Source organism: Balaenoptera physalus, assembly GCF_965194825.1.
Source record: "Balaenoptera physalus genome assembly, chromosome: 13".
Lineage (NCBI taxonomy): Eukaryota > Metazoa > Chordata > Mammalia > Artiodactyla > Balaenopteridae > Balaenoptera > Balaenoptera physalus.
Genome location: NC_138892.1, coordinates 101,666,574 through 101,693,922, shown reverse-complemented (window position 1 = coordinate 101,693,922; position 27,349 = coordinate 101,666,574). Strand labels below are relative to the sequence as shown.

General features: G+C 40.3%; 1 protein-coding gene across 1 annotated transcript in view; it reads left to right on the top strand.

The window, feature by feature from the left end:
- The window catches only part of LOC309640523 (antigen WC1.1-like), a gene marked incomplete at its 5' end in the record, with an annotated part of 63,446 nt that overhangs the window by 28,390 nt on the left and 7,707 nt on the right, over positions 1-27,349 (top strand). Inside the window, 11 exons of the mRNA XM_082419276.1 lie at positions 8,977-9,285; positions 9,379-9,687; positions 15,212-15,307; positions 15,386-15,700; positions 16,773-17,087; positions 24,621-24,662; positions 24,754-25,068; positions 25,318-25,350; positions 25,943-26,080; positions 26,499-26,591; positions 26,875-26,958. Coding sequence (XP_082275402.1) covers positions 8,977-9,285; positions 9,379-9,687; positions 15,212-15,307; positions 15,386-15,700; positions 16,773-17,087; positions 24,621-24,662; positions 24,754-25,068; positions 25,318-25,350; positions 25,943-26,080; positions 26,499-26,591; positions 26,875-26,958 — 2,049 coding nt within the window. The remainder of the gene's footprint in view (positions 1-8,976; positions 9,286-9,378; positions 9,688-15,211; positions 15,308-15,385; positions 15,701-16,772; positions 17,088-24,620; positions 24,663-24,753; positions 25,069-25,317; positions 25,351-25,942; positions 26,081-26,498; positions 26,592-26,874; positions 26,959-27,349) is intronic.

Genomic DNA, 27,349 nt, shown 5'->3' with positions numbered 1-27,349 from the left:
AAGTTTAGATTGTTTGTTTGAGATGTTTGTTGTTCCTTGAAGTAGTATTGTATTGCTATAAACTTCCGTCTTCAAACTGCTTTAGCTGTATCCCATAGGTTTTGGATCATCGTGTTTTCATTGTCATTTGTCTCTAGGTGTTTTTTGATTTCCTCTTTGATTTCTTCAGTGATATCTTGGTTTTTTAGTAACGTATTGTTTAACCTCCATGTGTTTGTGTTTTTTACATTTTTTCCCTGTATTTGATTTCTAATCTCATAGCATTGTGGTCAGAAAAGATGCTTGATATGATTTCAATTTTCGTAAATTTATTGAGGCTTGATTTGTGACCCACGATGTGATCTATACTGGAGAATGTTCTGTGCGCACTTGAAAAGAAAGTGTAATCTGCTGTTTTTGGTTGGAATGTCCTATAAATATCAATTAAATCTATCTGGTCTATTGTGTCATTTAAAGCTGCATTTCCTTATTAGCTTTCTGTTTGGATGACCGGTCCATTGGTGTAAGTGAGGGGTTTAAGTCCCCCAGTGTTATTGTGTTCCTGTCGATTTCCTCTTTTATAGCTGTTAGCAGTTGCCTTATGTATTGAGGTGCTCCTATGTTGGGTGCATATATATTTATATTTGTTATATCTTCTTCTTGGATTGATTCCTTGATCATTATGTAGTGTCCTTCCTTGTCTCTTGTAACATTCCTTATTTTAAAGTGTATTTTATGTGATATGAGTATTGCTTCTCCAGGTTTCTTTTGATTTCCATTTGCATGGAATATCTTTTTCCATCCCCTCACTTTCAGTCTGTATGTTTCCCTAGGTCTGAATTGGTTCTCTTGTAGGCAGCATATAGACGGGTCTTGTTTTTGTATCCATTCAGCGAGCCTGTGTCTTTTGGTTGGAGCCTTTAATCCATTCACGTTTAAGGTAGTTATCGATATGTATGTTCCTATTACGACTTTCTTAATTGTTTTGTGTTTGTTTTTGTAGGTCCTTTTCTTCTCTTGTGTTTCCCAGTTAGAGAAGTTCCTTTAGCATTTGTTGTAGAGCTGGTTTGGTGGTGCTGAATTCTCTTAGCTTTTGCTTGTCTCTAAAGCTTTTGATTTCTCCATCGAATCTGAATGAGATCCTTGCTGGGTAGAGTAATCTTGGTTGTAGGTTCTTCCCTTTCCTCACTTTAAATATGTCATGCCACTCCCTTCTGGCTTGTAGAGTTTCTGCTGAGAAATCAGCTGTTAACCTTATGGGAGTTCCCTTGTATGTTATTTGTTGTTTTTCCCTTGCTGCTTTCAATAATTTTTCTTTGTCTTTAATTTTTGCTAGTTTGATTACTATGTGTCTTGGCGTGTTTCTCCTTTGGTTTATCCTGTATGGGACTCTCTGCACTTCCTGGACTTGGGTGGCTATTTCCTTTCCCATGTTAGGGAAGTTTTCGAGTATAATCTCTTTAAATATTTTCTCGGATACTTTCTCTCTGTCTTCTCCTTCTGGAACCCCTATAATGCGAATATTCTTGCGTTTAATGTTGTCCCAGAGGTCCCTTAGGCTGTCTTCATTTCTTTTCATTCTTTTTTCTTTATTCTGTTCTGCGGCAGTGAATTTCACCATTCTGTCTTCCAGGTCACTTATCCGTTCTTCTGCCTCAGTTATTCTGCTATTGATTCCTTCTAGTGTAGTTTTCATTTCATTTATTGTACTGTTCATCTCTGTTTGTTTGTTCTTTAATTCTTCTAGGTCTTTGTTAAACATTTCTTGCATCTTCTCGAGTTTTGCCTCCATTCTTTTCCCGAGGTCCTGGATTATCTTCTCTATTTTTATTCTGAATTCTTTTTCTGGAAGGTTGCCTATCTCCACTTCATTTAGTTGTTTTTCTGGGGTTTTATCTTGTTCCTTCATCTGGTACATAGCCCTCTGCCTTTTCATCTTGTCTGTCTTTCTGTGAATGTGGTTTGTGTTCCACAGGCTGCAGGATTGTAGTTCTTCTTGCTTCTGCTCTCTGGTGGATGAGGCTATCTAAGAGGCTCGTGCTAGTTTTCTGATGGGAGGGACTGGTGGTGGGTAGAGCTGGCTGTTGCTTTGGTGTGCAGAGCACAGTAAAACTTTAATCTGCTTCTCTGTTGATGAGTGGGGCTGGGTTCTCTTCCTGTTGGTTATTTGGCCTGAGGCGACCCAACACTGGAGCCTACCTGGGCTCTTTGGTGGGGCTAATGGTAGATTCTGGCAGGGCTCATACCAAGGAACACTTCCCAGAACTTCTGCTGCCAGTGTCCTTGTCCCCACGGTGAGACACAGCCACCCCCTGCCTCTGCAGGAGACCCTCCAGTACTAGCAGGTAGGTCTGGTTCAGTCTCCTATGGGGTCACTGCTCCTTCTTCTGGTCCCAATGCGCACACTACTTTGTGTGTGCCCTCCGAGAGTGGAGTCTGTTTCCCCCAGTCCTGTTGAGGTCCTGCAATAAAATCCCGCTAGCCTTCAAAGTCTGATTCTCTAGGAATTCCTCCTCCCATTGCCGGACTCTCAGGTTGGGAAGCCTGACCTGGGGCTCAGAACCTTCACTTCAATGGGTGGACTACTGTGGTATAAGTGTTCTCCAGTTTGTGAGTCACCCACTCAGCAATTTTGGGATTTGATTTTATTGTGATTGTGCCCCTCCTGCCGTCTCATTGTGGCTTCTCTTTTGTCTTTGGATGTGGGGTATCTTTTTTGGTGAGTTCCATTGTCTTCCTGTCGCTGGTTGTTCAGCAGTTAGCTGTGATTCTGGTGCTCTCACAACAGGGAGTGAGAGCCCGTCCTTCTACTCCACCGTCTTGAACCAATCATCATCAGTGTCTTATAGTTTTCTGCATACAGGTCTTTTGTCTCCTTAGGTAGGTTTATTCCTAGGTATTTTATTCTTTATGTTGCAATGGTAAATAGGAGTGTTTCCTGAATTTCTCTTTCAGATTTTCATCATTAGTGTATAGGAATGCAAGAGATTTCTTTGCATTAATTTTGTATCCTGCTACTTTACCAAATTCATTGATTAGCTCTCGTAGTTTTGTGGTAGCATCTTTAGGATTCTCCATGTATAGTATCATGTCATCTGCAAACAGTAACCGTTCTACTTCTTCTTTTCTGATTTGGATTCTTTTTATTTCTTTTTCTTCTCTGATTGTTGTGGCTAGGACTTCCAAAACTATGTTGAATAATAGTGGTGAGAGTGGGCAACGTTGTCTTGTTGCTGATCTTAGTGGAAATGGTTTCAGTTTTTCACCATTGAGGATGATGTTGGCTGTGGGTTTGTCATATGTGGCCTTTATTATGTTGAGGTAGGTTCCCTCTTTGCCTGCTTTCTGGAGAGTTTTTATCATAAGTGGGTGTTGAATTTTGTTGAAAGCTTTCTCTGCATCTATTGAGATGATCATATGGTTTTCATCCTTCAGTTTGTTAATATGGTGTATCATTGATTGATTTGCATATATTGAAGAATCCTTGTATTCCTGGAATAAACCCCACTTGATCATGGTGTGTGATCCTTTTAGTGTGCTGTTGGATTCTGTTTGCTAGTATTTTGTTGAGGATTTTTGCATCTATGTTCATCAGTGATATTGGCCTGTAGTTTTCTTTCTTTGTGACAACTTTTTCTGGTTTTGGTATCAGGGTAATGGTGGCCTCATAGAATGAGTTAGACAGTGTTCCTCCATCTGCTGTATTTTGGAAGAGTTTGAGAAGGGTAGGTGTTAGCTCTTCTCTAAATATTTGATAGAATTCGCCTGTGAAGCCATCTGGTCCTGGGCTTTTGTTTGTTGGAAGATTTTTAATCACAATCTTAATTTCAGTGCTTGTGATTGGTCTGTTTATATTTTCTATTTCTTCCTGGTTCAGTCTCAGAAGGTTGTGCTTTTCAAAGAGTTTGTTCATTTCTTCCAGGTTGTCCATTTTATTGGCATATAGTTTCTTGTAGTAATCTCTCGTGATCCTTTGTATTTCTGCAGCGTCAGTTGTTACTTCTCCTTTTTCATCTGCAATTCTGTTGATTTGAGTCTTCTCCCTTTTTTTCTTGATGAGTCTGGTTAATGGTTTATAAATTTTGTTTATCTTCTCAAGAACAAGCTTTTAGTTTTATTGATCTTTGCTATCGTTTCCTTCATTTCTTTTTCATTTATTTCTGATCTGATCCTTATGATTTCTTTCCTTCTGCTAACTTTGGGATTTTTTTCTTGTTTTTCTTTCTCTAACTGCTTTAGGTGTAAGGTTAGGTTGTTTATTTGAGATTTTGTTGTTTCTTGAGGTAGGATTGTATTGCTATAAGCTTTCCTCTTAGAACTGATTTTGCTGCATTCCACAGGTTTTGGGTCATCGTGTTTTCATTGTCATTTTTTTCTAGGTATTTTTTGATTTCCTCTTTGATTTCTTCAGTGATCTCTTGGTTATTTAGTAGTGTATTGTTTAGCCTCCATGTGTTTTTAGTTTTTACATTTTTTTTTCCTGTAATTGATATCTAGTCTCATAGTGTTGTGGTCGGAAAAGATACTTGATACGCTTTCAATTTTCTTAAATTTACCAAGGCTTGATTTGTGACCCAAGATATGATCTATCTTGGAGAATTTTCCATTAGCACTTGAGAAGAAAGTGTATTTTGTTGTTTTTGTATGGAATGTACTATTATTATCAATTAAGTCTATCTTGTCTAAGTGTCATTTAAAGCTTGTGTTTCCTTAGTTATTTTCATTTTGGATGATCTGTCCATTGGTGGATGTGGGGTGTTAAAGTTCCCTACCATGATTGTGTTAGTGTTGATTTCCCCTTTTATGGCTGTTAGTATTTGCCTTATGTATTGTGGTGCTCCTGTGTTGGATGCATAAATATTTACAATTGTTATATCTTCTTCTTGGATTGATCCCTTGATCACTATGTAGTGTCCTTCTTTGTCTCTTGTAATAGTCTTTATTTTAAAGTCTATTTTGCCTGATATGCATACTGTTACTCCAGCTTTCTTTTGATCTCCATTTGCATGGAATATCTTTTTCCATCCCCTCACTTTCAGTCTGTATGTGTCCCTAGGTCTGAAGTGGGTCTCTTGTAGACAACATACAGACGGGTCTTGTTTTTGTGTCCATTCAGCCAGTCTATGTCTTTTGGTTGGGGCATTTAATCCATTTGCATTTAAGGCAATTATCGATATGTATGTTCTTATTACCATTTTCTTAATTGTTTTGGGTTTGTTATTTTAGGTCTTTTCCTTCTCTTTTGTTTTCTGCCTAGAGAAGTTCCTTTAGCATTTGTTGAAATGCTTGTTTGTTGGTGCTGAATTCTCTTAACTTTTTTGTGTCTGTAAAGGTTTTTATTTCTTTGTCAAATCTGAATGAGATCTTTGCTGTGTAGAGTGATCTTCGTTGTAGATTTTTCCCTTTTATCACTTTAAATATGTCCTGCCACTCCCTTCTGGCTTGCAGAGTTTCTGCTGAAAGAGCAGCTGTTAACCTTATGGTCCCACCTCAGAGGCTCAGGCCTGACACCACGCCAGAGCACCAAGACCCTTTCAGCCACGTGGCTAATGCTTTCATTGATTTTTGCTGAACTCTTGCATCATCAGCTAACCTACGCTTGTAACTCCATCATGATTTAGCAGTATCAGACTCAGTTTTGACATAATTGACTCTTGAGGCCACCATGAGAGGCCGAAGTCTTCTACTATTGTATTGCTTCTGTTTCTCCCTTAAGCTCTGTCAATGTTTGCTTTGTATATTTAGGTGCTTTAATGTTGGGTGTATATGTATATATGTATATATATGTATATGTAATTATATGTGTTATATCTTCCGGTTGAACTATTTTATCATTATGTCTCTTGTGACAGTTTTTGACTTAAAGTCTCTTTTGCTTGACTTTCCTCTCTTTTGTTTACTATTTGCATGGAATCTCTTTCTGCACCTCTTCACTTTCAGCCTATGTGTGTCATGAAATCTAAACTATATAGTTGGGTCTTGTTTTTTAATCCATTCAGGCACTCAATGTTTTTTGATTGGAAAGTTTAGTACATTTACATTTAAAATCATTATTGAAAGGTCAGGACTTACTGTTGCCCATTATGTTAATTGTTTTCTGTCATTTTGTAGTTCTCTTGTTCTTCTCTTCTGTTGCTGTCTTTGTGAAGTGACTCTTTTCTCCTTACCTTGTGTCTGTACTATACTTTAATTGTGGTTACCTGGGAACTTGCATCAAACATTTGATAGTTATAGCAGTCTATAACTGAAGTTAAGTACAATTAAGGTAACAACTTTAATAGAACACAGAAACTCTACATTTTACTATTCCCCCACACTTTATGTAATTGCTGTCAGATTTTATTTCTTTACATATTGTATTTCCATCAGCAAATTGCTGTGGTTATAGTTATTCTTACTATGTTTGACTTTTGATTTGTAAACTAGGATTAAAAGCAAGTTATGTGCCATGATTACAGTATTTCAATATTCTGTATTTCTCTTCATATTTATCTTTACCAATGAAAGGCAGGTCTAGTTGTGGTGAAACCCTTCAGTTTTTGTTTGTTTGTTTGTTTTTAATATTTAAAAATCTCTCCTTCATTCTTAAAGGACAGTTTGCCAGGTAAAGTGTTGATAATTGGCAGGTTTTGTTCTCTAAATACTTTGGATATGTTATCCTGCTCTCTTCTGGCCTGCAAGGTTTCTGCTGAGAAATCTGCTATTAGTCTTATAAGGGCTCCCTTGTATGTGACAAGTCACTTTTCTCTTGATGGTTTCAAAATTATCTTTGTTTTTGAATTTTGATATTTTAATTATAGTGTGTCTTGGCATAGACCTCTATGGATTCTACCTATTTATGAACTTTTGGGCTTCATGAATCAAGATGTCCTTTCGTCTCCCTAGATTTGGGAAGTTCTCAGTCATTATTTCTTTAAATAAGCTTTCTGCCCTTTTCTCTTTGTCTTTTCCTACTGGGACTTTCATAATGCATGTATAATTTTGCTGTATGGTTTCCCATATATCAGGTATGTATAATTTACTCTTTTTTTCTTTTTGTTCCTGTAATCAGATAATTTGAAATAATCTGTCTTCAAGTTTGCTGATTCTTTGTTTTGCATGATACAGTTTGCTTGAAGTGCACTATTGAATTATTCAGTTCATTTGTTGTATTCTTGAGTTCCAGAATTTTGTCTGGTCTCTTTTTGTGTTTTCTATTTTTTAAATAAACGTCTCATTTTGTTCATGTACTGTGTTCCTGATGGTGTTTAGTTGTCTGTTTGTGTTCAGTTGTCTGTTTGTATTCTCTTATAGTCACTGAGTTCAAAACAATTTTCTTGAATTTTTTGTCAAGCAATTCATAAATCTTCATTTCTTCAGGGTAGGTTACTGGAGATTTATTGGTTTCCTTAAGTGGTATCATATTTTCCAGATTCTTCATGATATGTGTAAGCTTGCATTGGTGAATGTGCATTTGAAAGAGCAGACACTGCTTCCAGACTTTACAGACTGTTTTTGACAAATAAAGATCATTTCTGCCAGGTCCCTGAACTGGTAGGACAGCCTCTGGTCTAGCAAAGCTGGAGTCAGGTTATGTGGCTGCTGCTGGGTGGTTTTTGTGTCTGGTCAGTGGACCTGTTGGCAGGGACATGGATGGTGTGACTTCCTCTGGGTGCCTAGGTGGGCAGGATTGCCTCCCTACTGTGGTAGAGTGGAGCTGAACCTATGTCACAGGGCTGCATTAGACTCTGCACTCACTCTCATGTCCACAGTTGGCAATCCTGTTGCCAGGGATGCCAAATGGTGTGGCTCCTTCTGGATCTCTGGGCAGACAGGACTTCCTCTAGGACCATGGTGGTGCAGGGTTGGAGCCACATCGTGAAGCAGCTTTGGGGTTCACAGTTGTGTCTGAACAACAACATGGCAGGCATGTTGCTGAGGGCACACTGTTTCTGTGGGAGAATGAGGGTTGGAGAACCTCCTTTTCTGTCATCTCATTGACATCAGTTATGAATACAGAATTAGCACAATGGTAGAATTAAAATCAATTAATATCACCCCTGAGCGTTTTCTGTGACTCATGTCTCAGAAGAAACACCTCTTGTAGGAACTGTTTGGCAAACTCTGTCTGTACACTTCCACTCAGAACTCACTCTCTACCAGGTTCATTGACAAATCCTAAGTTTTCAAGAGAAATGTCTAGGACCATCCCTTCTTCCTCCTGTGACTCTCTGAGCTTACTTAACGTAACAGACTCATCTTTTTCCTCATTTAGGTCACCTAAGAATTTCTTGGAATTTTTTGCCATCAAAAATTGTCAGAAAAATAAAATTTGGTACCATAAAAGTGGATTAGTTATAATGTCTATATTTCTTCTCTTGAGCCATCATCCATCTACAGTTGGCATGCCCTCATGGATCCAGACTTTATGATTTCCTCTACCCCAAGTCACTTGAGGATTGGCTCGTGGGGGATAAAACTGATCAGACTATGAACCCCACAAGTCTCAGGAAAGCTTTATAACTTTGTCTGGATGATAGGTCTCTGCTCTCTCATAGCCATTTCACTCTGGTTTGTTCTGTTCTTCATATCTCTATACTCAAGTTTGAGTGCCCACATATTATGCATTATTTCCTTGGGCTCTGGAAGTCCCAGGCTCCTAAAAGAGAAATTTACTTCTCCAACAAATGCTAAAATATATGTTCCTGGTATTCAGCCATTCCTGATGATCTGTCTTGGGCCCTGTAGTTTCCTGGCCCCTAGATAAAGAATTCACATTTCTAACCAATCTCAAAGTATTTGTTGCTGGGATTCAGTCATTCCTAACTGACCCTGCAAATACTTCTGGGTTTCTCTTCAGAAACTTGCTCATGAAAATGCAACCCTGACACTGTCAAATTCTCTCTCCATGTCCCACTCCTGGAAAAGAAAAGCTTTCACACCGTTGCCTATTACATATTGTTTCCAATTGTCAAGCCAAGATCATGAACACTCACTGGCTTTGTTTGTTTCTTTTAGGATTTGTGCGTCTGGTTGGAGGGGATGGACCCTGCTCAGGGCGAGTAGAAGTGCATTCTGGAGAAGACTGGACCCCAGTGTCTGATGGGAACTTTACATTCCCCACGGCCCAGGTCATCTGTGCAGAGATGGGATGTGGCAAGGCTGTGTCTGTCCTGGGACATGTGCCCTTCAGAGCATTAAATGGCCGGGTCTGGGCTGAAGAGTTCAGGTGTGAGGGGGAGGAGCCTGAGCTCTGGTCCTGCCCCAGAGTGCCCTGTCCAGGGGGCACTTGTCACCACAGTGGAGCTGTTCAAGTTGTCTGCTCAGGTGAGATGCAGATCAGGAAATGAACCTCCCTGCATACTCCGTTCAGGTCAGAAAAACATGAGATTTTGCTAAAATTCTGTCTTTTCCAACCAGCATACACAGAAGTCCGGCTCATGAAAAATGGCACCTCTCAGTGTGAGGGGCAAGTGGAGATGAATATTTCTGGAAGATGGAGAGCGCTCTGTGCTTCCCACTGGACTAGGGCCAATGCCAATGTTGTCTGTCGTCAGCTCGGCTGTGGAGTTGCCATCTCCATTCCAAAAGGAGCAGAAGGAGGTGATCAAATCTGGGAAGCCCGATTTCACTGCTTGGGGGCTGAGCCTTTCTTGTGGAATTGCCCTGTGACTGCCCTGGGTGTTCCTGACTGTACCCATGGAAACACGGCCTCTGTGATCTGCTCAGGTAAGAGAGAGGGAAGGGCTAACTGGTACTCAGGATGCTCCTTGAGTGAAACGTCCCCAAGAGCAGAGACTGAGGGAAAATTGACCTCAAAAGTTAGATATTGCATGGTGAAATATCGTTTTTGTCATTGTTCATTTTGCAGAGCAGGGCAAGAAGCATTAAGGAGAATAATATTTTTTAGAATAAACATAGGTATTTGAGTATAATCATAGAGAACAATGTATAAGCAGTAAGTATACACCTCAGTCAGTGTTTTTCCCCACTGAACCATGTGAGAATTACTATACCCATCAGATTCCTTTACTAGGTATCTCAGCATGTATTTCTTAAGTGCAAAGACATTCATTCAAATGCAGGAAATTTTAATTTCACACAATATTATTAACTGTTTATTTGAAATACATCAGAATCTGAAGTTGTTTGCTTTTTATTTGGTTTTGTTGTTATAGTAGAAAAGTTTAATTACAAATTCAATATTTTTAACAAATCAGGATTTTTCAGATTTTCTATTTGTTCTTGTGTCACTTCAACTGGTGCTTTTCAAAGAATTTCTCCACTTTAGCTAAATGTTTAAAAGTCTTGGCAAAGGGGGAGTGACACCAGCATCATGGTGGTGTAAGATGTCCCTCCTTTTTGTCTCTCTTTTTAACAACTAATGATCAAAAGTGCCTCTGTGAAAGTTGTGGGATCCAATATCCTATACCAAGGGACCAGGAAGATGATCACCCACCTGGGCATCCAGTAATAGGCAGATAGACATTGGTACAGACTGCGAACCCAACAGGAGCTAGCGAACCTGTCCCAGCCCCCTGAGCCATGGTCAAGGAAAACCTGGAGAAAGTTGGCAAGTGCTGATTTGGTCAGACACTTACGAAAATTGTTAGAAGTCCAGGATTCCTGAGAGGAGATTTCAGTACTCTGTTGGAGCCAAAAAAAAAAAAAAAAAAGTTTGAATGATTGGAGAGGATTAAAGAATTTTGTTAGTGCTGCCCCTCACCCCAAGGTGACACAGCATAAAACTGAACTAGCCAGTGGTGCGTCTCCCATGGGGGAAAAGGAGAGCAGTGAGCTAGTGTCCACTCAGTACTGCTGGAGAAGCCAGTTTCTCTCCAGCAGCACCCAGAGTTCTGGGGCCAGACCTCCATGACTGCGGGGAGAGAGGAGATATGAAAGATCATTAAGAAAGTCAAAGGGCATAAAAGGGATGCAATTCCTGCTGACTGTGCTCAGGGCTTCAGCAGGAAGCCCATTCATAATCCTCTGGGAGAATGTCACCCAAAGATCTCCCTCCCTGGGCCTGTGGGCACCTCCAATTCCCTGAGTACTAAACTCACACTTACTGCCACTCTCCTGACAGCTGCTTTTGTGTGTTCCCAAGTGTGGAGGTGAAAGCAAACTCCAGTAAATGGAGTGATCTCAAAAAAACAGACTAGGGTCTGTGGGCAAGGGGGTAACCACAGACTTGAGCTGTAGCACAACATGCTGCAAAACAGAAGAGTGGTTTCCAGCAGCCTGGTGAGTTGTAAGAACCAGAGGAGACATAAAAGCTTAAGATTTCTGCTGCAAGAAGGAGCAAGAAATGTGGAGCAAGTGAGTCTATACAAGGTCAGAGAAGAGTATATACCACCTGAATGTAATTAGTAAAGATTTGATGGGGTGTCTGCTACATCTAAAGCAAAAGCAGCAATGCAAAATTGCGAGGAACTTGAAGAATCAAGGAAAGTAGTCATCACCAAAGGGTCAAAATAACCTTCCAAAACTGACAAAGACACATGTTGATGACATGGAATTTTGTGATCTAGCTTATAAAGGATCCAACATAGCTCTTCTGAGGAAACTGAATGAGATACAAGAAAACACAGAAAGACAATTCGATGAAATCAGGAAAACAATAGATGAACAAAATGAGAAATTTAACAAAGAGAAGTTATAAAAAGAACCAAACAGAAATTCTGCTGAAGAATTTAATAAATGAAATGAAAAAAAATACAATAGAGAGCATCTCTAACAGAGTAGATCAAATTCAAGATAGATTCAGTGACTACTGGATCCAATCTTTGAAATAACCAGTCAGTGGAGAACCAAAGGAATAAGTAAAAAGGAACAAAGATATCCTATGTGATCTATGGGTCTCCAACTAACACACAAATATTAGAGTAATTAAGGTTCTATGAGAAGAGAGGGAGATGCTGAGAGAAAGTTTATTTAAATGAATAATAGCTGTGAACTTTTCAAACTTGGGGAGAGGCTTGAAAATTCACATTGATGAAGCTAATAGATCACCTTATTATCTGGATGCAAAAAGACCTTCTCCCAGAAACACTATAATTAAACTGTAAAAATCAAAGACAAAGAAAGAATCATAAAAGTAGCAGAAAAAATATTGAATAAAGTGGAATAACTAAATGATTATAATGTGCTGTTTAAAATTTGAAACTCTACTGGTAACATCCAGGACCAGCTTGTTCACATTGTTTAGGGTTGCAGATTGATGACTTACATATGGTTTGTCCATGTATGCAGATTGTCTTTCTAATGATCAATGAGGCATAAACCAAATATAAGTGATATTTCTTTACTAGCAAAAACTAGGGAAAAATTGGAAAAATTCCATTTATTATAGTATCAAGACTGTTAACTATGTAGGAAGAAACTAAACAAAATATTTAAAGGCCTTTACATTGAAAGTCACAGAACATCTAAAAATATATATATATATATATATATATATATATATATATATATATATATATATATATATACCATGTTAATGGATTAGAAAACTCAATAGAGTTGTCAATTCTCTTCACTTGATCAACACAATCAATCTAATCCTAATCAAAATCTCAGCAATATTTTTATACAACTTTCTAAGCCAATTATAAATTATATATTTAAATGGAAAGGAAATGGAATGGACAAAACAATTTTGAAAAAGAAGGACAAAAATGTAAGTAACCTAACTTCAAGTTCCCTACAAAGTAGCCAAAGCAACGTGGACATTGAATAAGGATAGATTAATAGATCAATGGAACGTAATAAAGTTCAGTAATAGATCCAAACCCATGTATAATAAGTTGATTTTCTGCAAAGGCATAAAGATATTTCAAAGGGGAAAATATAATCTCTTCAAAAAATGATTGGCTAACTGAATATCTGCATGGGAAAAAAGTGAACCACAATCCTTACTTCACACCATAAGCCCCATTCCCCCCAACCTCACCCTGCAGAAAACACCTCAATCCATCAAAATATCTCAAATAAATGATCAATCTCATGTAAAATTTAATTATAAAACTTGAAGAAGAAAACTAAGAAAAATTATCATGACCCTGGAGTAGGCAAACGTTTCCTAAGGCACATAAGGCATTAACCATTAAAAAAATGAGAAGTGATTTTCATCAAAATTAAAACATTTGCTTTTTGAAAGAAAACATTAAGCAAATGAAAAGGTACTCAACTGATAGGGAGAAATTAATTGCAATACGTATATCTAACAAAGGACTTGTATCCAGAATAAGAGAAGAATTTATAACAGAAAAATAAGAAAAGAAATACCCAGTTTAAACATGGGCAAAAGATTAAGAAAGACAGTTCCCCAAATATGATATACAAATGGCCAATAAGTAAATGAAAAGATACTCAATATCATTAGTTATTAAGGAAATTCAAATTAAAGTATAGGAGATATAAATTCACAAGCTAGAATGGCTAGAGTTAAAGAGACTGACAATTCCAAGTTTGGGGAAGGATATTGATTCACTAGAACCCTCATACACTGATAATAATGTGAAAGAAGACAACTCTTCCGGAAAAATCAAGTTTTTAAAGGTAGACATACACTTACCATGTCACCCAAAATTTCTGTTACACAAGAGGAATGAAAAGATTTGTCCACAAAAACTTTAGGCAAGCAAAGTCATAGCATCTTTATTTAAAAGAGCAAAAAGTTATAAACCACTCCAATTTTCTTTAGCAAAAGAATGGAAAACAAATTATGGCATATTCATACACTGTAAACCTTTAACAATAGAAAGAATAAACTACTCATAAATCCAACTACACAGATAAATCTCAAAGCATGCTGAGTGAAAGAAGCCATGTAAAAAAGGATTATATTTTATATGATTTTATTAAATTCTAGAAAAACACAACTAATCTATTGTTATAGAAGACAGATCCTGGGTCTGGGTTAGTGGGGCTTTTATTGGTTGCAAAAAGCATATAGGAACTTTTGGGGTAATTTATATATTCTGAATTTTAATTGTGGTAGTAGGTACACTGGCACAGACAATTGTCAAAACTTATGAAAACATATTCAAAATAAGTGTATTTTATTGCATGAAAATTATACCTCACTACAGATGGTTTACTATTTGTCTTTTGTTTTTAGCTTAATTCTACTTCAGTAAAACACCATATTTTTAATGATTTTAACCCTTTGAAAAATTTTGGATCGCATTTTTGTATAACATGATCAGCCTTGGTAAAAGACCCATCAGCCCTCGGAATAAGGTGTGTTCTGTGGTTTTGAGATGCATGTTTGTTAAGCGATACCATTCAAATATTCAAAATATTTACTGACTGGTTTTGCTGGTTTGCTCTATCAGTTACTGAGGCTGATAGAAGGTGGTTTCTGGTTACTGCTGCTGCATAACAAATTATTTCAAAATCTAGTCACTTAGAGCAACCTTTTTAGTTTGCATAACACAGATGACTGCGTGTTTTTTCTCCAGCTCCCAATCACATTTTCCTCACTTGCTTTAAGTCCTCATTGACTGCATTGCCCAAGCCCATTAGGCTTCTGCTAATAAGCTCCTCCACCCCTTTTAGCTTCTGCCTCTTACTTTGTTCCAAAAGCAATGTCACATGTTTTAGGTGGCATCCCAAATTTGAGCCATTATGGATACAGATGCTATGTTATATGCATATACAAGTCCTTTTGAAGACAAACACTTCATTTGTCTTCAGTAAATACTTAGTAATATGGTGAGTATAAGTGTTTGGTTACTATTGCTGCAGAACAAAATTTCCCTTAAAACTCCTTTTTATTTTTGCCCGTGATTTGCTGGAATTTGGGAAGTGCTCAGATTGGCAGTTCTGTCTTGGGGTCTCATCAGGTTGCGGTCAGATATCAGCTTGGGCTGAAGTCATCTGAGGATCCAACTGAGTTGGGGATCCAGGATGGTTCATGAACAAGCCTGGCAAGGTGGAAGTTCAGCTGGGTTGAACTGAGTGACCAGAGACCTGCACATGACAGTCTCTGCAGGACGAGAGTCTCAAGAGGGTAGACTTGCCTATGATTTCACAGGAGGCTGCAAGACTTTTCAGACCTAGTGCTGAAAGTCAAGCAGTGCTACCTTTACTTCCTTCTCTTGCTTTCTTGGAACTCACGAAGGTCAGCAGATATTCAAAGGAAGGAGGCATAGACCTCACTTCTCAGTGGAGGTAATGTCAAAGATTCTGTGGATATGTTGAAAAACCACCAACCCTACCAACCTTCTGATCATTACTGTTTCTGCAGGAAACCAGACCCAGGTGCTGCCCCAGTGCAACGACTCCGTGCCTGAAGCAGCAGGCTCTGAAGCCCCAGAGGAGAGCGCTGCTGCCAACTGCTCAGGTGAGGGGTCCCACTAGACCAGAAGACCCTTCTTAGTCCCTGTGTCAATGCCCCATTGTCCCATTCCTCTCTCCTCAGACAGCAGACAGCTCCGCCTGGTGGCCGGGGGCGGTCGCTGCGCCGGGAGAGTGGAGATCTTTCACCAGGGCTCCTGGGGCACCGTCTGTGATGACGGCTGGGACCTGAACGATGCCCACGTGGTGTGCAGGCAGCTGGGCTGTGGAGAAGCCCTCAACGCCACGGTGTCGGCTCGCTTCGGGGCGGGATCAGGGCCCATCTGGCTGGACGACCTGAACTGCACAGGAAAGGAGTCCCACGTGTGGAGGTGCCCTTCCCGGGGCTGGGGGCGGCACGACTGCAGACACAAGGAGGATGCGGGGGTCATCTGCTCAGGTCTGCGCTGCACATTGTCCCCAGGCTGGAGGAGGGGTGGGGACCCTGGAGGACGGGGGTCTGAGCACTGAGGAAGAGTTCCTGAAAGGGCCAGAGCAGGAATTTCCTCCCACGGAGCCTGTCCTTCCAGCAGATGTGAAGAAGAGGTTCTTTCACTTCCTCCTGCAGCTGCTGAGGTTCTGGTCCTTTCTTCTCAGCAATAGCTCCTGGCAGAGCTGTTTCTTACAGTTTCCACTTGAAAGCAGGGCTCACTCTTCCGTTACCTTTGGTAGTAAAATCTCGAGATCCTGTTGCTATTGTAATGAAACCACATATTGAGTAGTTACAAAAACACGAATTTATTATTTTACAATTCTGTATGTTAGAAGTCTGACAAGGGTCTCAGAGGGCTAACATCCAGGTGTCCACAGGGCTGCATTCTTCCTGGAGGCTCTGGGGAGGATTCCTTTTCCCCAGCCTTTTCTAATTTCTAAAGGTGGCCTGCGTTCCTTGGCTTGGAGCTCCCTTATTCTTCAGACAACATTCCCTCTTCTGACCATTCTTCCATGTCTCATCTCCTTCTAACCAGTCAGGAAGAGTATTCCAGTTTTACGGATAGTGGGTCTTAGGATGTGATTAGATTGGATTTACTTTGTTAATTCATAATATTGCAGGTTAATCTCACCATCCCAAGGTCCTAGTCTTAATAATTTCTATAAAGTCCCTTTTGAAATATAAGGTATTCAGAGATTAGGATGTGGACGTCTCTGGGGTCCATTATTCTGTCTATCACTTCCATGTCCCTTTCACATACTGTCTTAGAGGTTTTTTCAGGAAGCAGGATTCAGCTCCCTCCCTGCTGCAGGTGCCCAGGTTGGTCTTCCTCTCTGTTCATATCCACTACATCATTGTGGTAGAAATAGAAAGACAGACACAAATAGACAAAAAAGGAGAAAGATTTCAGTCTTGTCACCTGGTGGGTATTTCCTCAGCTGGGTCAGGGATGACTGTTCACTACTTCTGGGAAGAGAGGAAAACCCAGAGCACTGAGTGGGGTGCTTACTGTGTCCTGTTTCCTCCCTTTCAATTTTAGAGTTCCTGGCCCTCAGGATGGTGAGCGAGGACCAGGAGTGTGCTGGGTGGCTGGAAGTTTTCTACAACGGGACCTGGGGCAGTGTCTGCCGCAGCCCCATGAGAGACATCACCTTGTCCATCATCTGCAGTCAGCTTGGCTGTGGAGACAGTGGAACTCTCAACTCTTCTGTTCCTCTTAGGGAAGGTTCTAGACCCCGGTGGGTAGATGAAATCTACTGTCGGAAAACTGATACCTCTCTCTGGCAATGTCCTTCTGACCCTTGGAAATACGGTTCATGCTTTCCAAAGGAGGAAGCCTATATCTCGTGTGCAGGTGACTTACTGTCTGTTTCTGTGTGTCTGTGCCAACCTTGTAGGTCGTTGTTAGTGAGATTTTGTACTTTCAGATCTAAGTGATGAGTTTAAACTGAGTCTACAAAATGAATTTTGGATCAAGATGATTTAATCCACATGTTCCAATATTGTTTCAAAGGAAAAAGTAAAGAAATCTGGGCTGACAGCAGTTTATGTGAAAAATACCACGGAGATTAGGTGCATGTGTTCCAAGTGCAAAAACAACTGGAAACCATGTCACAGGGAGTCTATAATCAGGCTAATTAGCAGAAATGCCAGAGTAGATGCAGCCTAATTGTTGACCTCAGACTTTGAAGGACTTTCCCGTGGAAGAGGGAGGAGATTCACCAGAGCTGCTCCAGGGGGCAGGACACTGATGATGGATGGAGATTTCAGGGAGGCAGGTTTGGGTTCGCCCTCAGTACAAGCAGTGTAGGGGAATCTCACCCCTGTGATGATACCCCGGGGAAAGAACAATACTACCAGGTCAAAGACACTGGAGGCACAAAGGATGGCCAGCCCTCCTTCCCTCATGTCTCCTTTTGCCTGTCTCTGTGTCTCTGCCCTGAATCAGCCACATTTGCTACTGCTGGACTTGTAGCATGCTTGGCACTAGGGAAATTGTGTCCTTTCCACTGGTTTGTTTTATGCCTAGAGAAAGACCAGTTCCCTTCTCTTTCATCTACATTACAAAGACATTACTTACTTACTGTAAACAGAGAAGACATATAAAATGTAAAAAGATAAATGAATCACATCCCATGGCCTCTTGTCCACTCATATCCTCCTGATGTAAACAAGATTAATGGACTGATATATGCTATTTTTCACATTCCTCCATTATCATATTTATATCCAAACACATATACCCATAAAAGAGTTTATGTTGATGGTGTATTGTTATTTATTTTTACAAGATTGGGATTCTATCATACACATTATCATTAAATTTGCTTTTTATCACTTAATAATATATCATGGATATTCCTTCAGGTAGCTCTAACTCTTTTGTAAAACAATGGCATAATATTTCATTAATGAGAGGTTGGTACTCCAGTTCATATTACCATTTGCCTGTTTACTGGTAGGTCAATTGTTTTAAATTTTTTTCCCCTCGACAAACAATTTTGTGGTAAGCATTTTGTACATGTATCTCTATATATTGCTGAGTTTATTACTTAGGATTACTCCCAATGTTGACATTATTAGATAAAAGGGTATATATATATATATATCACACATATACATTTGTATGTACATAGATAATCACACACAAATTTTAATAGATATTGTCAAATTACTTTCTAGGACTAATTATTTCCAATTGTCTTCATATCTAGATAGAAAATGCTGGGATTTTTCAATAACTTGACTATTAAACTAAAGCCAAATCATAGAGAAACTCCAAGACCAATAAACTGTAAGAGCTCACAAGTCTCATCCTAAAACATTTGAAGTCTGAAATAAGGATGACAGTCGCTTTACTCCTGGTTCCTTTCAACTTCCTTCCTTCCCTCCATCCTTTCCTTACTTCCTTCTTTTGCAGTTTCACAGGATCTTCCCTTCATTCACCCTTTTTTTTTTTCATTCCCCTTTGTTTCCCCCCCACTATTTCATACACACTCACACACACACACGCGCGCATGCACACACCATTCTGGTATACCCCGGATGATGTGCTAGGAGTTGCCTGAAATCCACAGCCGAGGGGGAGTGTGACAATAGATATTGCAAAGGCAGAAGCTCACTCCCTTCCTTGCCTCTCTCCACATCTTTTTCTGGTTCCTGTGGAAGGTTGAAGGGATATTAAACAATAAGACCTTATTTTGATGATAACTTTCTATGATCAAACACAGTGGATTGAGAAGTAGTGAGTTCTCCAATCCTGAACATGAGCAACCATACAAAAGAGTTCCTTACATCATTTTTAGTGATGTCTTACTACTTAGGGTAGGAGGTTTGATAGTATAATACAGAAAGGATATACCAATTCTGATATTTTATGACAAATACTGTGTATATGTCTGTTTTCTTGCATTGTTTTGAATTTATGTTTTCTTTTTTTTAACATCTTTATTGGAGTATAATTGCTTTACAATGGTGTGTTAGTTTCTGCTTTATAATAAAGCAAATCAGCTATACATATACATATATCCCCATATCTCCTCCCTCTTGTGTCTCCCTCCCAACCTCCCTATCTCACCCCTCTAGGTGGTCACAAAGCACCGAGCTGATCTCCCTGTGCTATGCGGCTGCTTTCCACTAGCTATCTATTTTACATTTGGTAGTGTATATAAGTCCATGCCACTCTCTCACTTCGTCCCAGCGTACCCTTCCCCCTCCCCGTGTCCTCAAGTCCATTCTCTACGTCTGTGTCTTTATTTCTGTCCTGTACCTAGGTTCTTCAGAACCATTTCTTTTTATTTTTCTTTTTTTTAGATTCCATATATATGTGTTAGCATACGGTATTTGTTTTTCTCTTTCTGACTTATTTTACTCTGTATGACAGTCTCTAGATCCATCTACCTCACTATAAATAACTCAATTTCACTTCTTTTTTTTGGCTGAGTAATATTCCATTGTATATATGTGCCACATCTTCTTTATCCATTCATCTGTCAATGGACACTTAGGTTGCTTCCATGTCCTGGCTATTGTAAATAGAGCTGCAATGAACACTGTGGTACATGACTCTTTGAATTATGGTTTTCTCAGGGTATATGCCCAGTAACGGGATTGCTGGGTCATATGGTAATTCTATTTTTAGTTTTTCAAGGAACCTCCATACTGTTCTCCATAGTGGCTGTATCAATTTACATTCCCACCAACAGTGCAAGAGTGTTCCCTTTTCTCCACACCCTCTCCAGCATTTATTGTTTCTAGATTTTTTGATGATGGCCATTCTGACCAGTGTGAGATGATATCTCATTGTAGTTTTGATCTGCATTTCTCTAATGATTAATGATGTGGAGCATTCTTTCATGTGTTTGTTGGCAATCTGTATATCTTCTTTGGAGAAATGTCTGTTTAGGTCTTCTGCCCATTTTTGGACTGGGTTGTCTGTTTTTTTGATATTGAGCTGCATGAGCTGCTTGTAAATTTTGGAGATTAATCCTTTGTCAGTTGCTTTACTTGCAAATATTTTCTCCCATTCTGAGGGTTGTCTTTTGGTCTTGTTTGTGGTTTCCTTTGCTGTGCAAAAGCTTTTAAGTTTCATTAGGTCCCATTTGTTTATTTTTGCTTTTATTTCCATTTCTCTAGGAGGTGGGTCAAAAAGGAACTTGCTGTGATTTATGTCATAGAGTGTTCTGCCTATGTTTTCCTCTAAGAGTTTCATAGTGTCTGGCCTTATATTTAGGTCTTTAATCCATTTTGAGGTTTTTTTTGTGTATGGTGCTAGGGAGTTTTAAAATTTCATTCTTTTACATGTAGCTGTCCAGTTTTCCCAGCACCACTTATTGAAGATGCTGTCTTTTCTCCATTCTATATTCTTGCCTCCTTTATCAAAGATAAGCTGACCATATGTGTGTGGGTTTACCTCTGGGCTTTCTATCCTGTTCTATTGATTTATATTTCTGTTTTTTGTGCCAGTACCATATTGCCTTGATTACTGTAGCTTTGTAGTACAGTCTGAAGTCAGGGAACCTGATTCCTCCAGATCTGTTTTTCTTTCTCAAGATTGCTTTGGCTGTTCAGGGTCTTTTGTGTTTCCATAAAAATGGTGAAATTTTTTGTTCTAGGTCTGTGAAAAATGCCATTGGTAGTTTGATAGGGATTATATTGAATCTGTAGATTGCTTTGGGTAGTATAGTCATTTTCACAATATTGATTTTTCCAATCCAAGAACATAGTATGTCTCTCCATCTGTTTGTATCATATTTAATTTCTTTCATCAGTGTCTTATTGTTTTCTGCATACACTTCTTTCATCTCCCTAGGTAGGTTTATTCCTAGGTATTTTATTCTTTTTGTTGCAATGGTCATGGGAGTGTTTCCTTAATTTCTCTTTCAGACTTTTCATCATAAGTGTATAAGAATGCAAGATTTCTGTGCATTATTTTGTATCCTGCTACTTTACCAAATTCATTGATTAGCTCTAGTAGTTTTCTGGCAGCATCTTTAGGATTCTCTATGTATAGTATCATGTCATCTGCAGTGACAGTTTTACTTCTTCTTTTCCAGTTTGGGTTCCTTTTATTTCTTTTTTTCTCTGATTGCTGTGGCTAAAACTTCCAAAACTATGTTGATAATAGTGGTGAGAGTGGACAACCTTGTCTTGTTCCTGATCTTAGAGGAAATGGTTTCAGTTTTTCACCATTGAGAATGATGTTGGCTGTGGGTTTGTCATATATGGCCTTTATTATGTTGTGGTAAGTTCCCTCTGTGCCTACTTTCTGGAGGGTTTTTATCATAAATGGGTGATGAATTTTGTCGAAAGCTTTTTCTGTATCTATTGAGATGATCATATGGTTTTTATCCTTCAATTTGTTAATATGGTGTATCACATTGATTGATTTGTATATATTGAAGAATCCTTGCATTCCTGGGATAAACCCCATTTGATCATGGTGTATGATCCTTTTAATTTACTGTTGGATTCTGTTTGCTAGTGTTTTGTTGAGGATTTTTGCATCTATGTTCATCAGTGATATTGGCCTGTAGTTTTCTTCCTTTGTGACATCTTTGTCTGGTTTTGGTATCAGGGTGATGGTGGCCTCATAGAATGAGTTTGGGAGTGTTTCTCCATCTGCTATATTTTGGAAGAGTTTGAGAAGGATAGGTGTTAGCTCTTCTGTAAGTATTTGATAGAATTCACCTGTGAAGTCTTCTGGTCCTGGGCTATTTTTCTTTGGAAGATATTTAATCACAGTCTCAATTTCAGTGCTTGTGATTGGTCTGTTTATATTTTCTATTTCTTCGTGGTTCCGTCTCGGAAGGTTGTGCTTTTCTAAGAATTTGCCCACTTCTTCCAGGTTGTCCATTTTATTGGCATATAGTTGCTTGTAGTAATCTCTCATGATCCTTTGTATTTCTGCAGTGTCAGTTGTTACTTCTCCTTTTTCATTTCTAATTCTATTGATTTGAGTCTTCTCCCTTTTTTTCTTGATGAGTCTGGCTAATGGTGTATCAATTTTGTTTATCTTCTCTAAGAAACAGTTTTTAGTTTTATTGATCTTTGCTATTGTTTCCCTCATTTCTTTTACATTTATTTCTGATCTGATCTTTATGATTTCTTTCCTTCTGGTAACTTCGGGTTTTTTTGTTCTTCTTTCTCTAATTGCTTTAGGGGTAAGGTTAGGTTGTTTATTTGAGATGTTTCTTGTTTCTTGAGGTAGGACTGTATTGCTATAAACTTCCCTCTTAGAACTGCTTTTGCTGCATCCCATAGGTTTTGGGTCATCGTGTGTTCATTGTCATTTGTTTCCAGGTATTTTTTGCTTTCCTCTTTGATTTCTACAGTGATCTCTTGGTTATTTAGTAATGTATTTTTTAGCCTCCATGTGATTGTATTTTTTACAGATTTTTTCCTGTAATTGATATCTAGTCTTATAGCATTGTGGTCGGAAAAGATACTTGATACGACTTCAATTTTCTTAAATTTACCAAAGCTTGATTTGTGACCCAAGATATGATCTATCCTGGAGAATGTTCCATGAGCACTTGAGAAGAAAGTGTATTCTGTTGTTTTTGGATGGAATGTCCTATAAATATCAATTAAGTCCATCTTGTTTAATGTATCACTTAAAGCTTGTGTTTCCTTATTTATTTTCATTTTGGGTGATCTGTCCATTGGTGAAAGTGGGGTGTTAAAGCCCCCTACTATGATTGTGTTACTGTCAATTTCCCCTTTTATAGCTGTTAGCATTTGCCTTATGTATTGTGCTCCTATGTTGGGTGCATATATATTTAAAATTGTTAGATTTTCTTCTTGGTTTGATCCCTTGATCGTTATGTAATGTCCTTCTTTGTCTCTTGTAATAGTCTTTATTTTAAAGTCTATTTTGTCTGATACAAGAATTGCTACTCCAACTTTCTTCTGATTTCCATTTGAATGGACTATCTTTTTCCATCCCCTCACTTTCAGTCTGTATGTGTCCCTATGTCTGAAGTGGGTGTCTTGTACACAGCATATATATGGGTCTTTTCTTTGTATCCATTCAGCCCGACTATGTCCTTTGGTTGGAGCATTTAATCCATTTACATTTAAGGTAGTTATCAATATTTATGTTCCTATTACCATTTTCTTAATTGTTGTGGGTTTGTTATTGTAGGCCTTTTCCTTCTCTTGTACTTGCTGCCTAGAGAAGTTTCTTTAGCATTTGTTGTAAAGCTGGTTTGGTGGTGCTGAATTCTCTTAGCTTTTGCTTGTCTGTGAAGCTTTTAATTTCTCTGTCGAATCTGAATGAGATCCTTGCTGGGTAGAGTAATCTTGGTTGTATGTTTTTCCCTTTTATCACTTTAAATATGTCCTGCCACTCCCTTCTGGCTTGCAGAGTTTCTGCTGAAAGATCAGCTGTTAACCTTCTGGGAATTCCCTTGTATGTTATCTGTTGCTTTTCCTTTGCTGCTTTTAATATTTTTTCTTTGTATTTAATTTTTGATAGTTTGATTAAGATGTGTCTTGGCGTGTATGTCTATTTTCTTTGTCTTCAATACTTTTATGTGCTTTTGTTTTTTGGTTCTGTGTTTTTTATCTCTGCGTCCTCTTAATATAGTTTTTCTCAGTATATTTATTTGTGCCTCCTGGACACTTACTACCCAGCTGTTTTTCTACTTATCTTTCTCTAAATTCTACTTGTTCTATTCCTTTAAAAAAATGTCCTCTTCTTATAGTAATCTCTTTGCTTGTCCATATGTCATACTGAAAAATGGATAAGAAAAGTTTAGAATCTGTTTTATAATTTCCTTTTAAAAAGTATAAATGTAATATTGAATACAAATTACTTCTGTGATTCTGGACTTATTATTTTTGAAATATCTCTTCTCTATTACCGTAAATCATTAATATTAATTTGTATATGCTTTATTGTTTTACTAATTAGCAAGAATTCAAAAAAATTGTATTTCACTGGGTTTTATTCATCTATTCATTCACTCATTAAATATCAAGCCCTTATCATAGTATTCAGAGAAAGTTCTCCATACATCCTTGTTGAATGAATGCATACAATGTGCAAGGTACTGTCTTAATAGCCAAAAGATGAGTAGTATATGCAGGGTCTTTCCTCTAGTGGAGCTTTCATTCAGGAGTGTGTTTGTGTGTGTGTTTGTGTGTATTTGTAGATGTCTGTGTATGTATTTGTTGTGGGATGTGGAGAGTGATAAACAGGCAAAAACGTAAAGTTATTTCAGCTGGTGATAAGATCCAGTGAATGCCTCATCCCATTAGATTATGAAGCATGTGTTTTCACTTGTCATTTGGACTGAGCCAAGGACCTTAGATAATTTTGCGTGGGGACAAGACCACCCCCAGCTGTCCCTGATTCAGCACTTCCCATTGTTTGTTTCTGCAGGAAGGAGACCTAAGAGCTGTCCAACTGCTGCCCCCTGCACAGGTACGTCAGCCCCTCCCTCCTCCCCTGTGGCTCCCAGGGGCTCCTTCCTTCCCACCAGGGGCAGTAACAGGAGGGGCTGCTGTCTTTTCAGACAAAGAGAAGCTCCAGCTCAGGGGAGGAGACACCGTGTGCTCAGGGCGGGTGGAGGTCTGGCACAGTGGCTCCTGGGGCACAGTGTGTGATGACTCCTGGAGCCTGGCAGAGGCCGAGGTGGTGTGTCAGCAGCTGGGCTGTGGCCATGCCCTGGAAGCCGTGAGGGACGCAGCATTTGGCCCCGGAAATGGGAGCATCTGGCTGGACGAGGTGCGGTGCGGGGGCCGGGAGTCCTCCTTGTGGGACTGTGCTGCGGAGCCCTGGGGGCAGAACGACTGCAAGCACGAGGAGGATGCTGGAGTGAGGTGCTCGGGTCAGTGGAGGGGCTTGGGTTCCACGCTGGTTGAGCTGGGGCAGTGCTGGAGCAGTGGGCTGGGCTGGGGAATTTTTGTATTCAGAAAGCATCCAGGTACTGTAGCTATGATCTAGGAAGGGGGAGCTGGGAAGATTCAGCACTGATGCTGTGGTGACTGAGGGGTGATTTCAGGGCTCAGGAGGGAGAAATGGGCTCCCATGCATTCTGGCCAATTCCTGTGCTCCAAACTCCTGTTTTTCTCTTTAGGTGGAAGAACAACATTACCCCCCACTACAGCAGGTACTGTGCTACAATCCCTGGGTAGGGGAGAATATTCAGAGTCTTGGGACCTGTTCTGTGGACTCTCTGGCAGAATTAGCCAACTCAGGAGAGGAAAGATCCTGAGAAGCCACTGGCTGGTGGGGAGGAACCAGAGCATTTTCCTTGGGAAACATCCCGTGCCTTGGTTCAGGGTGCCAGAAGTTTCTCATGCCCTAGGCCCAAGGGAGGCTGGTTCTTGTGTTGCAGAATCTAGCGTTTTCCTACCTGCCCTTGCGTGTTGCTCCTCATCAGCTAGGTGCCAGTCCCAGGACTTGTGTGATGCTCTGGTCTCATGAAGCCCAAGGGGAAGGGATGCAATTGTAAGCTGGGTACTCAGAGGCTGGGTCCTCAGCAGGGACGCTCCCTAATAATCCCCAGCTCTCCCTTGGGCCACACTGGCTGGAGTGGTATTGAATTACCCCAGGGCAAGACCTAGGGGAGCCCAATCATTGTCAGTCCAGTTGTGTCTCAGGCTGGGACTTTACTGTCCAGTGCTCCCTGGAAAGGTTGGCATAGGAAGTTTCTCTGTGCCCATGACCTTCTCCAAACCCTCTTGCCTTGTTACCCTTAGGGACCAGACCAGGCTCATATCCTATCCCTGGCATCTTCTCCCTGCCTGGGATCCTCTGCCTCATCTTGGGGGCCCTTCTCTTCCTGGTCCTCGTCATCCTGGTGACTCAGCTGCTCAGATGGAGAGCAGAGCGCAGAGGTGGGCTGCAGGGGGTACTGGGTACCACGGAAAGCATGTGGAGGCAGGAAATGGGGCCAGGTGTGAGGAGGGGAAACTTGGGCCAGGTCTTTGTTCTTTCCCCCTTTAGTCTGCAGAACTCCATCTGCTTCACGTTAAACTCTAAGGGCTGAATACACAGAGGTTCTTAGGACTGAGGTGTGAACACTCATAAGTCATGGCCTCTTCTGTGAGACCAGAAAGAGTTGGGGCTGAGCTGTGGATTCAGGGTCGGACAAAGGCAGAAGGTACAGGCATGGTACATGGCGTGGGAGACTCTGCGGAGGTCCCGGCAGCCCTGAGGGTTTTTCCACCTGTGAGCATAGGGGAAATGAAGGGTTAGCTTGGGGGTTCATGGTGTCTAGGGTGGCAATCTCTGATCTGCTGGTGGTTTTCTCAGCCGTATCCGGTTTTGAAGATGCTCTTGCTGAGGCCATGTACGAGGAGCTTGATTACCTTGTGACACCGAAGGAGGATCTTCTGGGCAGGCCAGGTGGGTACCTCTGCCTTGTCCTCCTGGGACCTCTGGCTGTCAGCCCCCCACTGGCTGTGAGCCATCTTCTCAGCAACCACAGACCCCACATCTGCCCCAGGCTCACAGAGGCAGCCCCTCCAAAGGCAGCAGGCTGGCCGCTACAGAGCCCCTGTGAGGTCCCAGCCTCCCTCTAAACTGCAGAAGCCAAGCCTGTCCCTGCATTTCTTCTCAGCCTCACACAGGTCCCATGGGTGTGGGGAGGGTCGTTCTGTTTGTTGTGTGATGTTTTTCTCCACATTAGGGTTCCTGTCAGATGACTCTTTGACCAAACTGCCATATGACTCTGTGGATGGTGAGGGCAATAGTGACTATAAGTCCACTCCAGGTAGTAGAGGTGGACCTGCCTCGGCTGGGTGTTGGGGGGAGGGAGAATTTCCCTTATAGAGACGAGATGCAAAGGGAACAGTCTTCCTTTGACTGGGATTAGAGGGATCCCTTGGGTCCAGATGGGGCCCATCCTCCCCCTTCCCTGGCTGTTCTGCCATGTCTCAGATTGGGGCTGGGCTCTCTGTGTCCAGAATCACACTCATTCAGTCACAACAGGCACACATTGTTTTAAAAATTAATATCTGGAAAGCATAATTTGTTGGACTATTTTAGTAACGCTCATTGGTGTAAAGTTGCTTTGAGATATGTAGTTTTAAACAAGAAATATTGAGATTTTGAATGTCATTGTTTTGGTTTATGGGCACATCAAAATGAAATATGGCCTTAGG